Source organism: Salvia miltiorrhiza, chromosome 7 (genome assembly GCF_028751815.1).
Source record: "Salvia miltiorrhiza cultivar Shanhuang (shh) chromosome 7, IMPLAD_Smil_shh, whole genome shotgun sequence".
NCBI classification, from domain to species: Eukaryota; Viridiplantae; Streptophyta; class Magnoliopsida; order Lamiales; family Lamiaceae; genus Salvia; species Salvia miltiorrhiza.
The window spans coordinates 59,043,604-59,057,134 of NC_080393.1; the positions used below are offsets into that span (position 1 = coordinate 59,043,604).

The window sequence follows — 13,531 nt, forward strand, 5'->3', positions numbered from 1 at the left end:
GGTGTCAATTTTCGACTGCCACCGCATCAATTTTGATAGCCACCGTGTCATTTCCGGCGCCGGCGTAAGAAAAAATTGGCACCGGACAAAAACGAGACAAAAATGAAAGGTTATGTATTTAGAGGCAGATTTTTTAAAATAAGAACAAAAACCAATTTAGTGTAAACGTTATGGATTTACAAACAATTTACCCTATAAATTATATAATAATTAAAGCTTGATTTGTTCATTTTATTCATTTATCTGAAGTTCAATGAAAAAGGAATAGTCCGAGCTTTGATTTTACATAACTTGTTATTTGATGTTAATATAAATTTTTGAGGTATTTAATAAAAATAAATGTATAATAACATAAAAATAATAACAATAATATGAACTAAACGTAAACGTGAATGATGTTCGTGAAAAATAACTAGCATATCGTTCCTCAATAATTATGTTTATATAAATATTACTATATTTTTTATACAATATAAAATTATTGTATATCTAAAATTCTTCAAAATGATGATAAAAATACTACTTACGTACATAGCATGTAACATTCCGCTATTCTTCTTAACAAATCATCACTACTTACAAACATTAGAGATCTCCGTCATAATAAAAAAAAGAAGAGAAGGAAAAAAAAAGAAAAAAAACGACGAATGTCGACTTGTTTTGTCTTATTTATTTATTTATTTATTTATTACTATTAGGGATGTCGATCTATTTTTATAAGATTAGATATTTGTAATAAATACTCTCTCCGTCCACCAATTCAAGCCCTACTTGCCTTTTTGGTCCGTCCATAAAAACAAGGCCTACCTATTTTTGATAAGTTTTTATTCATTATTTAATCAAAAAAGTCAAAGATTCTTTACAAAAAAGTGGGACCCTTTCTCCACTTAATTAATAAAAATACACTTTTTCTTAAAAAGTGGGACCCTTTCTCCACTCAACTAATAAAAATATATTTTTTTCTTAAAACCCGTATTTTTTTATATAGGCCTTTAATTGATGGACGGAGGGAGTACATAAAATAAAGAGCATACTAAAATAAAGTTGAAAGTATTTATTGCACAAATTTCGATATTCAAATATTTCTTCTTCTCCTTCATGCTTTTCCCTCTCGCACCAGTCACCACCTGCGCTTTTTCTTCTCTTTCACACACACACACTGACACACTCGGACTCACTCTTTGTCTGCTTCTATTGCTGAACGCCCTCTCCCTCTCTCGCAAACAGATACTCGCCCGCATGTGAGACAAGGAGAAATTTGTGTTTAACAAAAGCTGCCATATCAAAGATTACGAATTTCGATGGCGCGCTGTTGTTTATTCAATTTACTACATAATACGAACTGAAGCAGTGGTGGAGATACCATCCGATCTCGTTCGCAGATTTACTGCCGTGGTAAGGCTTCCTGCTACTCTTTATGTTGAAAGCAAAACTAAAAATAAAACAAAATGAGATTGTTTTAATCAAGTAGGGTTTAGCAGCTCTCGTCGATTAACGCAGGTAGAATTTACTTGTAAAGCAGATAGAAAGTGTTTATTTGCTCCTTTGCTGTGTCTGCTCTGTTGTATGTTTTCCCCTACATTTTTCCAGATTTAATGTTGAAGATGTGTATGATTTTTTAGTAGTTATTATGTTAGATTTTGGCAGGTTTTAAATTAAACTATGGATGGAAATGGAAATGATAAAGCTCGAAAAAGTACCGGAGAGATTAGCATGATTGGGAATCAGAATAGAAGGGGTGATATGATAATTAATGTTTCTGAAGATGCAAAAGATTCAAAATCTGGCTTTTCAGCAGCATCACCTCTTAGAGAATCGAATGATTCGGCACTTAATGCACAAAAGTCGCCACCGATGAGCTACGCCTCACCTGAAACTGTGAGGATTGCTCCTATTGCTAGTAAGCCTCCCAAGATCCCCACAGGTGAGGGTCTCACTAGGCGAAAAACTTTATCCAGGTCGGTTTATTCTAAACCGAAAGCTCGATTTGGTGAGCAGTCTGTGCACATTGATGGTAAGATGTTTGATGAAGATGGGCCTGAAGTGAATGTGGTACCTAGTCGGGGTGCTTCGCCTAATCATGTAAAGGCGGATACTGGTAGTGCTAGCATAAAGGATAGGACTGTGCCAATAACTCCAAAAACCCCTCTTATGAATTCTTTTAGGGGATTGGATGAAGATGAAGAGATATATAAGAAGGTTAGCAGCAGGAAGAAGCTAAAGTATAGAAAAGTGAGAGCCAAGGTTTTGGTTGAGTGGTTGATATTTCTTTGTATTCTTGGCTGTTTGATTACGAGTTTCACTGTTCATAGGTTGCACCATTTGAAGCTCTGGGGATTGCATCTTTGGAAGTGGTTTGCGCTTGTTTTGGTAACCTTCAGTGGCTTGCTGGTTACTGAGTGGCTGATGAATTTTGTTGTTTTGTTGATTGAGCTAAACTATTTGCTGAAAAAGAAGGTATTGTATTTCGTTTTTGGCCTGAAGAAGATTGTTCAAGTTTGCATTTGGTTGGCTTTGGTGCTTATCACTTGGGCTTTGCTGTTCCGGGAAGGGGTGGACAGGTCGTCACGTGCTACCACCAAAATTTTGGATCTTATAACTTGGACTATTGCTTCATTGCTTATTGGTGCGTGCTTGTGGCTATTAAAGAATTTGTTGCTGAAGATTTTGGCATCTTCATTCCATGTGAACACATTCTTCGATAGGATTCAGGAATCAATCTTTCATCAGTACATACTATTTTCACTTTCTGGCAAGCCAGTCATGGAGGCGGAACAATTGTTGGGGAGAGCAAGCAGTAATGTAAGTCAATTTAGTTTCCGTGTCACAAAGAAGGATAAAGAAGGCAAGGAAAAGAAGGAGAAAGAGGTGATTGATATCAATAAGCTGCATCAGATGAAGCAAGAAAAGGTCTCTGCCTGGACCATGAAGATGTTAGTTGACGTTATATCTAATTCAGGGCTCACCACAATTTCTAATGCTCTTGATGAAAGTGTCTATAATGGGGGTAATGAACAAACCGACAAGGAAATAACAAACGAGGAGGAGGCAATTGCTGCTGCATATCACATTTTCAGAAATGTTGCTCAGCCTGGTTGCACGTGAGAAAATCATGTTTTAGAGTTGTGTCTGCATCGTCAGTGCTTATCTATCTTCACTTTCTCATTATAATTTTATTTGTACAGGTACATTGACGAATATGATATGAGGAGATTCATGCTTAAGGAAGAGGTTGACATTGTATTTCCAATGATTGATGTGGGCGAGACCGGGAAGATTGACAGAAAAGCTTTGACTGAATGGGTGGTATGTCCCATTTTCTCATTCTGGCTTTGATTAAATTGGAATAAGTGCTACATTCCTTAAGTGGAATACTATGTTCAGGGGTGGAACCAAGATTAAAGCAAAGGGTGGACCAACATTAAGAATGCAAAGTTAAAATAGTAACGATATTATAATAAAGTTATATATTTTTATCAAATGACAAAAATATTCATCATTAGATATCCAGGAAATATAGCACCTAATTTGCTTATGTTTATAGTCTCTTTGCAAATTAGAAGGTCATCTACAAATGGATAAAATTGAAAGTAGCCAACAGCTAAGTTGTAACTTCATATTTACCTTTTCTTTTAGTTGCATATTCAATCTTATCATGCAATGTGGCACGCATTAAGTTTAAGAAAGTGTTACATTAGTATAATCAGTAATCCACTAAAACAAAATTGAACGAGAATTAAAGATTCATTGCAAACCAAAACTGTGAAAAAGCGTAATTGTGATTGCAAGATACCGATGAGGATAGAGGAGTTTATTTAACATATTGATGGCACCGTATGACTTTTTTATTTCTATATAGATCTTAACAACACACTCTGCATTCATATGCATATATATATATATATATTGTCAGTAAATCAGCTTTTGATAACTAATTTGAAATGTTTCTAGAGTTATGTTACACTTCTTGCTTGTATAAAATGTCGAAATTCTTCTTAAGCATCTCTGCTTATCCATTTTACATGATTTTGCAGGTGAAGGTTTACAAAGATCGGAGAGCGCTTGCCCATGCTCTTACAGACACAAAAACTGCTGTAAAGCAACTTAACAAGCTTATTACAGGGATTTTGATGATTATCATTGTAGTTATTTGGCTTCTCTTGACGGGAATAGCAACCACCAAAGTGCTTGTTGTTATGTCATCTCAGCTTGTTGTGGCTGTTTTTATGTTTGGAAACACTTGCAAGACTATATTTGAAGCTATCATCTTTGTATTTGTAATGCATCCCTTTGATGTTGGTGATCGCTGTGTTATTGATGGTGTTCAGGTGACTTTTCTGAAGTTGTTTGTGCTTCGCTAGTATTGATTTCTTTTCATTAATCATGCTTCTTTCTCTCCTCCTTCCATCTGGGGGAAAACTGCAGATGATCGTGGAAGAGATGAATATCTTTACAACTGTCTTTCTGAAGGCCGATAATGAGAAAGTGTATTACCCAAATTCTGTTCTGTCTACGAAACCCATAAGCAATTTCTACAGAAGCCCAGATATGGGAGATTCGCTCGAGTTCAGCATTGATTTCAAGACTTCAATGGAGAAAATTGGCGCTTTGAGAGAGAAAATCAAGAAGTAAGTTATATTTTACGTTTATGAAATTTTCATCAAGGTATCCTTAGTCATTGATGAAGTTCCTTACTTTTGAAATCTTTGGAGACAGAGTTGGGAAATAAACTAGTGGCAGAGGAACATATTCTAGATTCTGTGTAAAATAGCTGCGGGATCAACTAACCGTATTTGTTTCTTGTTTCTTGTGTCTATGAGTGTTGCATTTTGCCTATGCATCTAATTAGACTAAAGCTTTCTGCTCTAAGATTCAGACTTGTATGCCAAATTTATGTGCTTCAGTTCTAGATAAATCATTTCATCATTAACAACTCATGTTTATCCTCGCAAATTGTTTGAGATCTCCGAAGATTTTAAAGATGATTGGTTATTTATAGCAAATTTAGTACTCCTTAAGATTGTGTTCTTGTTGTACAATTAAACTTCAGGTATTTGGAGAAAAACCCTCAGCTCTGGCACGCAAATCACAATCTCGTCGTTAAGGAGATTGAAAATGTGAACAAGATTAAGATGGCCCTCTTTTTCAATCACACGATGAACTTCCAAAACTTTGCGGAAAAGAGCAGACGCAGAACCGAGCTGGTTCTGGAAATGAAGAGGATTTTCGAAGAGCTGCATATCAGCTACGATCTCCTTCCTCAAGATGTTCATCTCAACGACTCAAGATCATCGACAGAAACCAGCAAGTGAGCTTCTCGAGTTCACTGCAAGTAAGATTTCTCTTTCCTCACACTGACACAACTTCATATGGCACTGCCCTTCACTTACTTTCCACCTGCATTCACTGTCCGAAAACTCGATACTTATTTTTATGGACTAAGATGAAAGAATTGACTCTGCTCTTATCAGAATATGATGATTTGATTGCTGAAAGATTCAAGTTCATGCAGCGACGTGGAATCCCGGGAGAGCAAGAAGCACCATTTTTGCCATATCTATATACTAGGTTGTAAACGAGTCGAGTCGAACACTATACTTTTCAAATCAATTCAAACCACTCAGAAGGTTTGGATATAATTTTGCACTGAAAGGGTTAAGTTGCAAGGTTCATATATTTGAAGCCCTTTAGTCCTTATGATAGTTCTAGATGTTTTTGGGGTGATAGTTCTAGATGTTTTTGGGGTTATGCCTGAAGGAATCGAAAACTTGAGGGTCTGAATTGAAATTTCTTATTCCATTATGATTAGGAAAAAAATTATTCTACTGATTGGAGACCGTAACTATTTCTATTGTCAAGCAGATTTAGGTTGCATGTGTTTTTCTTATTATTTGAGTTAAATATTGTGTTTTTTTGTATTACTCCAATTTGCAATCGAAGTGAAGAAGACTAAAGTTCAATGTTGTTTGTTATGTTTTTCTAGTTAAGTTGAAATAAACCACTACCAATTTAGTTCAGGATATCCAATTTCGTCACTTCATAAGGATAAATATCCAATTCCTCACCCTTAAACTTTGAAAATAAATATATTAATTAAAAATATTAGTTTATGTTTCTCATTCTCTTTCTCAATAATCTTCAAAGTCTTATAATAAATTAAAAGTGATTTATATTCTTTCCGTCTCACTCGTTACGATTAAAACTAATATATTAAATTAATAGTTGTCATTTATGAAATGAGCTATTTTAATGGAATAGCTCGAAGTGGAAAGAAGAATACTGATAGTGGAAGGGAGAGAGTAATTTTTTAATATTTTTACAATTGTTTCATAAATTAAAAGACAATAATATTTCAAAGTACGTCTACAATAATTTAAGGTATGATCAAAGTAATATCTCTGGGAAGTGGGATGTATATCGAAAATATAAAAATTGGGTGATTCTCACATTGGGGTATAATTATGGACATATAAAATTATTTATTGTAATTCGTATGGAAATATAACGTTACAATTGGAGCAGAACTCTACTTACCGTCGTGCACTTGATAATATTTAGTAAAAAATTGGGAATATATTAACTTTTTAGAAACAAAATATTTTCCAAATTTACCAACACCCTCCCTTCATTAATTAATCTACATGCCAACTATTTTATTTCCTTCTCCTATTACGAATCCATTTCCGATTCCCTATCGGCCTATCCTACTCAAATTCAAACTACCCTCCTATAAAAAACACACAAAACCCTCACAAAAACTCACAACTCCAAAAAAAAAAAAAACCTTCAAATCTTCTTCGACTTAATTCACAACTCGGAATACTCTTGAATCGAAGCATGTCGACGGGGTGGGATTCCGACGATCATCTCTACGAAGCTCCTCTCTTCCAACAAGAGTTCGTCTGCCTCCCCTTCGACCGGTACAAGAATCCCGAGCTCGAAACCGGCAACAAGATCGTGATGCCGCCGTCGTCTCTCTCTCTCATCGCCGCCCTCGGCATGCGATGCCCTTGGTTCTTCAAGATCGAGAGCTTCGGCTCCGACAAGGCCTCCCACTGCGGCGTGCTCGAGTTCTGCGCCGAGGAGGGCTCCGTCTACGTGCCGCGGTGGATGATGGACAACCTGAGCGTCGGAGACGGCGACAGGGTGCTCCTCCGCGACGCCCGGCCGTTGAGGGCGACGTGGATGCTGCTGCGGCCGCACGCGACGGCGTTCATCGAGGTGTCGAACGTGAGGGCCGTGCTCGAGACGGCGCTGCGGGGGTTCTCGTGCTTGAGCAAAGGAGACACCCTCGCGATCGGGTATAATGGGGAGGAGTTTAAGATCGATGTTCTCGACGTCGGGCCCGGCGGCGAGGTGGTGTCGCTGATCGACACGGATTGCGAGGTCGAGTTCGCGCCGCCGTTGGATTATGTGGAGCCGCCGCCGCCGCCGGCGGTGGAGATGGAGGAGGTCGAGGGCGAGGAGGAGGGAGAAGAGGAGTTTCGGCCGTTTACCGGGATGGCAAGGCGGCTCGATGGCGGGGAGGTGGTGGCGGCGGAGGGCGGCGGTGGCGCCGCCGCGGTGGAGGAATATGGCGGGAAAGAGGAGAGGGAAGGGGTGAGGGAGTTTCGGCCGTTTGAGGGGGTGGCGAGGCGGCTGGACGGGGGCGGGGGAGGCTCCGTCGCGGTGGAGGGGGCTCCGGCGAAAGAAGCCGCCGCCGCGGGAGCGGAGAAGAAGAGAGAGAAGGAGGAGGAGAAGAAGTTTAAGCCTTTTGCCGGAAGAGGGCGTGTTCTTGGTGGACCTAATTTCTTTGATTAGGGTTTGAGGATGTTTTTTTATAATTAGGTTAAATTTTTTGATTTTGGTGTTTTTTTTATAATTATTTTATTTATGTTGGTTTTAGACAAGGAAATATATAGTACATCGAATAATAATAGATCTCTTATAGTAATTTTTTTAATTAATATTTAACTTTAGTGTTTAAATTAAGAGCCTTTTAAGGGACTCACGGTTGGAGATGCTCTTAGTCCGAATACATGCATGAAAGCTAGATTTATTGAATTGCTATATTAATATTTTGTTATATTTTACTCTCAACATGTATGCACATTGCAATATTGAATTTGAATCGGTATAGACATTAACCAAACTAGGGAATTAAACAAAAAAAAAAAAAGTTAGAGAGAAATTATATAATGATCAAACAAACTGAAAATGCTTATAATATATAACAAGGGATTTAATTAATTTGCTAGTAAATCTCCAGCAACAACCCACAAACATAGCAATTTGAAATTAACCTATATATATATATCCAATTTGTAATTAATTCCGACATGCAACTCCTTGGCCGTGGATAAACCTAGCACTTTCCTCAGTATAAACATGGGTCTCATTCTTCAACCTGGTAATAAGGTAGTGCAAATATACATCAAATTAAATCTTGGTTTAATTTTCTTATTGGAGTATTATGAAAAAATATATAGAAAAATTTAATGAATAAAAGCCTCACGTTTTTGCAACAGTCTTGTTCAAAATGGTTGATGAAACAAATGTGGCGCCATTCAAATACAACAATTCCCCTTCAATTCTCTCTGCTATTTTGATGTCCATTTTTGCTGCATCGATGCTGAGTGGTTGATCCGATGCCTAAATAGAATCAAAATATATTAATTAATTAGGTCAAATTAATGAAATATATTGAGAAGTATTTTATTTTTATTTTAGTTTAATATTGACTTACAATGACCCATCCCCACGTGTCAGCAAACGATGGCACGTGAGCTGTGTAAGCGCGAACATCTGCACAAAATTTGAAATTTTATGCTCAGAGTTGAGAAATTAAATTAAGACGATTGGTACAAATATAGATAATAATAATAATCTATAGAAAAAAGATCCAGTGAGAATGAGAATTGATGTGAATAAGTCATTATATATAGGGTTGAATAAGCTGTATGTAATGCACGAATAACGGCTACTCATGCATTACAAGCAATTTATTCAACCCTATGTACTGCTTATTCGTTATTCTCATTTCTCACGAAAATAGTTATTCTCGCTGTAACCTAACACATAATATATGTATATAACACCAATAAGTAGCACTTACACTTGAAGACTTGTCTAATTGTGTTGTATATTGATGAGAAGACCTCTTTATGAGTGAACAAACCTCCCGGTCCAGCCTTTATTAAATAATGCAAATAGCTAAATCAGAATCTCGTATTTTATTATACTATTACGATCGAAAATTCAATCGTTAAAATTAAAAAAACGGCCGTTAACACGGTTATTTGATTCGCACGTAATTATTTGATTTTTGAGAAGTATATATATTCTACTTGAAACTTGTTACCTAATTGTTCACATTTAAAATCTTTAAATATCTTGTGTAAACAGACCTGAGTGACAAAGATCCCATTATTATTGAGCTTGGGCTTGAGAATATTTTCATAGAAAGACTTGGTATATAGTTGATAGCATGGCCCTCCTTCAACAGGATCTGCCAAATCTCCCACAATTATATCAAACTTTTCTTCTCTCTTCTCCAGTTCAGCTCTGAGAAATAAAAAAAAAAAAATTGTCACAACATAAATTTAATTTCTAGAATAAATTAAGTAAATTTGTTTAAAAAATGAGAGAAAAAAGTCCTTACTTGGCATCATTTATGACTAAATTGAGCTTCTTGTTTCGAAAAGCATCATGATTTGCTGTAAGGTGCTTCCTGCAGAAATCAACCACTTCCTGCAAATGGGGTTTTTGTATAATTAATAGTCCACTTGCTAATACATGCTAAATGGGCTATTTAATTATATGTATATGTAATAATGTAAGTGTATATATTAGTGTATAATTATATGTAATAAATTCGGTATATATGTATATATACCTGATCAATATCACACATAATCACATTCTCTACTGATTTATGCCTTAGTGCTTCTCTTGCAGTAGATCCTTCGCCACCTCCCATTATAAACACAGTCTTTGGGCTGCAACAATTAATACCTAATTGGGTTAGTATAATGAGAAATCTCTCTCTCTCTCTCTCTCTCTCATATGTAATTGAATATCAGGTCGTGTCCACCCAATCGAATAAGATATCATATAAGATTAATTAATTTACTAAACTGAATAGTTACAAGATCACGAAAGTACATTTATTTTATACATTAAATACAATTACTTTATAGGTTAAGACATGTAGTAACATAGCCAAAAAGATTTGTCAGGAGGGCCAACTAATAATATTAAAAGAAATAACTAGATGTTTCAAAATGACGATGAAGCACTTGTTAATTGATAAGACGTTTTTCTTCCAATAAGCAAAATGGGGTTCAAGTCATCACGGGTCAGGGGGAATGTGGAACCTTTATTGTCCTTTTTTATTATCCTTTTTAAAAAGGAAAAATAACTAAAACTTTAAAATAAAATTAAAAATTAATATAGTATTTATAATGCAATATATATATTAAACGTAAATAAAAGACTTACTTGGGGTGACATAGAAGGGCAGGATGAATTAAGCATTCATGATAAATATATTCATCAATTTCTGCACTCTGCATCTTCCCATCAATCACCAAAACCTGCATGCGCGCATGCAAAACCACTCCTATATTTTAATTTCATTGCATATATAAATATATAGTTTCGTAGATAATTAATATATTAGTTCCTACCTTAAGCTAGTATTTAATTAAGTCAATCATATCTTTCTTACCTAATCCAATATCAATAAATCAAATTTCAATTTAATAAAATACTAATATTTACCTTCCCAAATCGTTTGGTGTCGAGAAGAGCAATGTCTTGATACACACTAGTTCCTTTGTGCAGCACTCTGGACCAGAAAATCGACAAATTAAATACTACTATAATTTATAATTGTTCAAAATAAGTCAAACTTAAATTCGATTTAAGTAGTAACATTAGGGTGTGATTATAATGAGAAGTACATTTTTTGTGAGAATCATTATAAAACTTAATACAAAATGCTTCTAAAATTAATGCACTAAAAAAATTCGCTCTCCTCGGGATTAAAACTCAGGTGATGCATTCATTCAGCAAGATGATGCATTCGTCATGAATCTTATAAATGATCGAATGACTAAAGATAATTATCCGTTCTCATTTTATATAGTGATTTTTATTTGAACCTCCCCTATAAACGTTACATATATACCACGGACATTACATACCTCCACACAAAACAGGAAATAATAAAACTCGAGTTGAAATTAAGTACCTGTTCAAAGCAAAAGACCATTTTAGATCATCATCGATCACTTCTTCAAACCAAGAATCTTGCTTTTCTTCCTCCTGATTTTGATCTAAGATCAAGTGACTGTTTTCGTAGTGCACCTTTGATGAGAAGCCATTGTTGTAAGGAAAGAATTCCACAGCTTCACTCATTCTTTTTTAAATTGTTACTAATTATATAAAATGTTTAGAGAGAGAGAGGGAGGGAGAGAGGGAGAAAACAACCTTAAATTAACAATGCTGAGTTGAATGAATTTGTTCAAAATGCAACACCCTTTTATAGGGGTTATGTAGTGGAACAATGTCAACTTTATTGCAATTTTTATATATGTCGTTTTCCGAAAACCAAGTTATGTAGTGCAATAATTTATTGACATGCACACTTATCTTATCTCTTATAAAAATGCTGACCCATTTATAAATTTAATTTTTTTTTCAACCGAGCAATAAATTGCATGATGAGATCAAATTTCTTGTTTTTCTAGTTCATGTAAAATAATAAATTTATGCAGCCACATCGTGAGTACATGTCCATATTGTGACAGCCCACACAACAGTAATTATGTATTGTAGCTATTTTTTTATATTTTTTTGTAATTTATTATTTTTTTAAATAAAAAGTTACAAAACAATAAAAAAAATTTAACTAGAATGTGATCAATAGAGTAAAAAACTAGATTTTTATTAAAAAAAATTAATAAATCAATATTTTTGTTATTTAACTAATGTATGAACAATTACAATGTGATGGCATCACTCTATGTGATAAATCATTGTTGCAGTGCATTGTAAATGTTGTTTGCATTGAATTCTAACAACAAAAGTGTGCATTTTTAGTTCATATGAGATTTTCGAAAATGATTTCTTGCATAATGTGCCCGTGGTGCACTTGTGACATTGATAGGTGGAAAAATAATAAAATTTATAAATAGGAAATTGAAGGTGGCCAGGGAAAAAAGATCATGTTTACAAGTTAATAAATATTAGTTTGAGAGATGGTATGGTTTGACAAACCACGATTTTTAATTAGTGAAGGCTCTAATAGGGATTATACACTATAATTTGAATCAAATTATGTTGAGAAAAAAAATATATTGGAGCGCGTGACAAATGTGGGGCCTTATTTTACACGCGGGACATGTAAATCCAAGTTGATGACCTATAATTTCTCATGAAATTTGTAACGTGCATGTAATGATGTGTAGTTCTAATTTTGAATCTTTATAATCTTTATTTAAACGTAATACAATCAACTCTGAAAAGAATTTTATTGATTTTTAAAAATATTTTATTATCTTTTTAGAATAATTAAACTCCTGTGGGATGTATTAGCTGGTTTTGTTGGTATTGGTGGTAAGAGTTGATTTAGATAATTAGTTCGGGAACAGAAAAACATGCAAAAAATTTACAAAAAATAGCAGAAAAATATCTCTAAGAATATATTTTTCCCATAAAATTTAAAGAAAATTTCTAAACTTTATTAAAATTATTAGGTTATAGCATGTAAATACACGAATTATATACAGGTCATTTTAAAAATCATACATAACTTTTAAAATTGGTCACAAGATACATGAACTTTCAATTTATTTGGATTTTAACACTTCCTCAAAATCAAAGCTAATGCTGGAATTACATATATGGGCTTGATTTGTGAAATATTGTTGTGTTGTTTGTTGAATTACTATATATATGGGCGATTTCATGTAATGTCTACTATAATTTGGAGGAATATAAGTTTCATGATAAAATTCGAACAATTTAAAAATTGATGAATTATTGTGTGATCGATTTTAAAAGAGTGATGCTAAACAGCCACATTGTGGCCACCCATAAATTAGTTAAATAGAAAAAATATACTATATATTTAGCTTATTTATTCAAATAAAAGTAAGATTTAGTTATTTTATTATATTGTCTACATTGTTGTAGTTAACTTTTGTAACCTTGTTTGTAATTTTTTTTTTATTAAAAATAAAAATGTAATTTTTATAAAAAAATAAATAATATAGACAATACAGTAAAATAATTAATCCAATTTTTCTTCAAAAAAATAAATTAAATAGATTAAAAAAAATTATTGAACTAATTTGTGGGTGGGCGGGCACAACATTCGGCATGCTTTTTCCAAGGCAAATTGGAAACAAACTCCATGACAAACATTTCAATATGTAATCCAACATTAAACAGAAAATTATGATAATTGAAAAGATATGATTTATGAAAAAAAAAATATATGATGAAAATGATTTGGTTGGTGGATAGTATAGATAATGAGTGGATA

At 34.2% G+C, this 13,531-nt stretch overlaps 3 protein-coding genes across 7 annotated transcripts; 2 read left to right on the top strand and 1 right to left on the bottom strand.

The window, feature by feature from the left end:
* Window positions 1–1,051: 1,051 nt before the first annotated feature.
* On the top strand, window positions 1,052–5,901 carry LOC130995191 (mechanosensitive ion channel protein 10-like). Of its 5 annotated transcripts, XR_009092089.1 has the most exons (8): window positions 1,065–1,395; window positions 1,638–3,101; window positions 3,186–3,306; window positions 4,035–4,328; window positions 4,426–4,628; window positions 5,051–5,332; window positions 5,513–5,594; window positions 5,626–5,901. XR_009092089.1 is itself a non-coding variant. In XM_057920342.1 (7 exons), the coding sequence occupies exons 2-6, from the start codon at window positions 1,663–1,665 to the stop codon at window positions 5,310–5,312; spliced, it is 2,319 nt and encodes a 772-aa protein (XP_057776325.1). In that variant the 5' UTR covers window positions 1,052–1,395; window positions 1,638–1,662; the 3' UTR covers window positions 5,313–5,332; window positions 5,472–5,901. The 5 variants fall into 5 exon arrangements, 4 of the variants coding, with proteins under 4 accessions (XP_057776325.1, XP_057776326.1, XP_057776327.1 ...); XM_057920342.1 differs by having other exon boundaries at window positions 1,052–1,395; window positions 5,472–5,901; XM_057920343.1 differs by having other exon boundaries at window positions 1,052–1,395; window positions 1,648–3,101; window positions 5,472–5,901.
* A 936-nt stretch (window positions 5,902–6,837) lies between these two features.
* Window positions 6,838–7,800, top strand: LOC130994526 (uncharacterized). The gene has a single exon (XM_057919570.1). The coding sequence runs from the start codon at window positions 6,838–6,840 to the stop codon at window positions 7,798–7,800; it is 963 nt and encodes a 320-aa protein (XP_057775553.1).
* A 378-nt stretch (window positions 7,801–8,178) lies between these two features.
* LOC130995209 (thermospermine synthase ACAULIS5-like) lies at window positions 8,179–11,499 on the bottom strand. Its single transcript, XM_057920366.1, has 10 exons — window positions 11,234–11,499; window positions 10,762–10,828; window positions 10,480–10,574; window positions 9,875–9,977; window positions 9,641–9,729; window positions 9,387–9,543; window positions 9,095–9,170; window positions 8,726–8,784; window positions 8,495–8,631; window positions 8,179–8,386 (listed from the first exon to the last, which is right to left on the bottom strand). The coding sequence occupies exons 1-10, from the start codon at window positions 11,398–11,400 to the stop codon at window positions 8,308–8,310; spliced, it is 1,029 nt and encodes a 342-aa protein (XP_057776349.1). The 5' UTR covers window positions 11,401–11,499; the 3' UTR covers window positions 8,179–8,307.
* Window positions 11,500–13,531: the final 2,032 nt, after the last annotated feature.

Bases quoted from the DNA above. Each gene is read 5' to 3' on its own strand.
- LOC130994526 (XM_057919570.1), top strand. From the start codon at position 6,838: ATGTCGACGGGGTGGGATTCCGACGATCATCTCTACGAAGCTCCTCTC.
- LOC130995191 (XM_057920342.1), top strand. From the start codon at position 1,663: ATGGATGGAAATGGAAATGATAAAGCTCGAAAAAGTACCGGAGAGATT. The intron at 3,307-4,034 runs GTATGTCCCATT...ATGATTTTGCAG, and splicing joins AAGCTTTGACTGAATGGGTG to GTGAAGGTTTACAAAGATCG. The intron at 4,629-5,050 runs GTAAGTTATATT...ATTAAACTTCAG, and splicing joins TTGAGAGAGAAAATCAAGAA to GTATTTGGAGAAAAACCCTC.
- LOC130995209 (XM_057920366.1), bottom strand. From the start codon at position 11,400: ATGAGTGAAGCTGTGGAATTCTTTCCTTACAACAATGGCTTCTCATCA. The intron at 9,730-9,874 runs GTATATATACAT...CCCCATTTGCAG, and splicing joins TTATGTGTGATATTGATCAG to GAAGTGGTTGATTTCTGCAG. The intron at 8,632-8,725 runs GTAAGTCAATAT...GATTCTATTTAG, and splicing joins ACACGTGGGGATGGGTCATT to GCATCGGATCAACCACTCAG.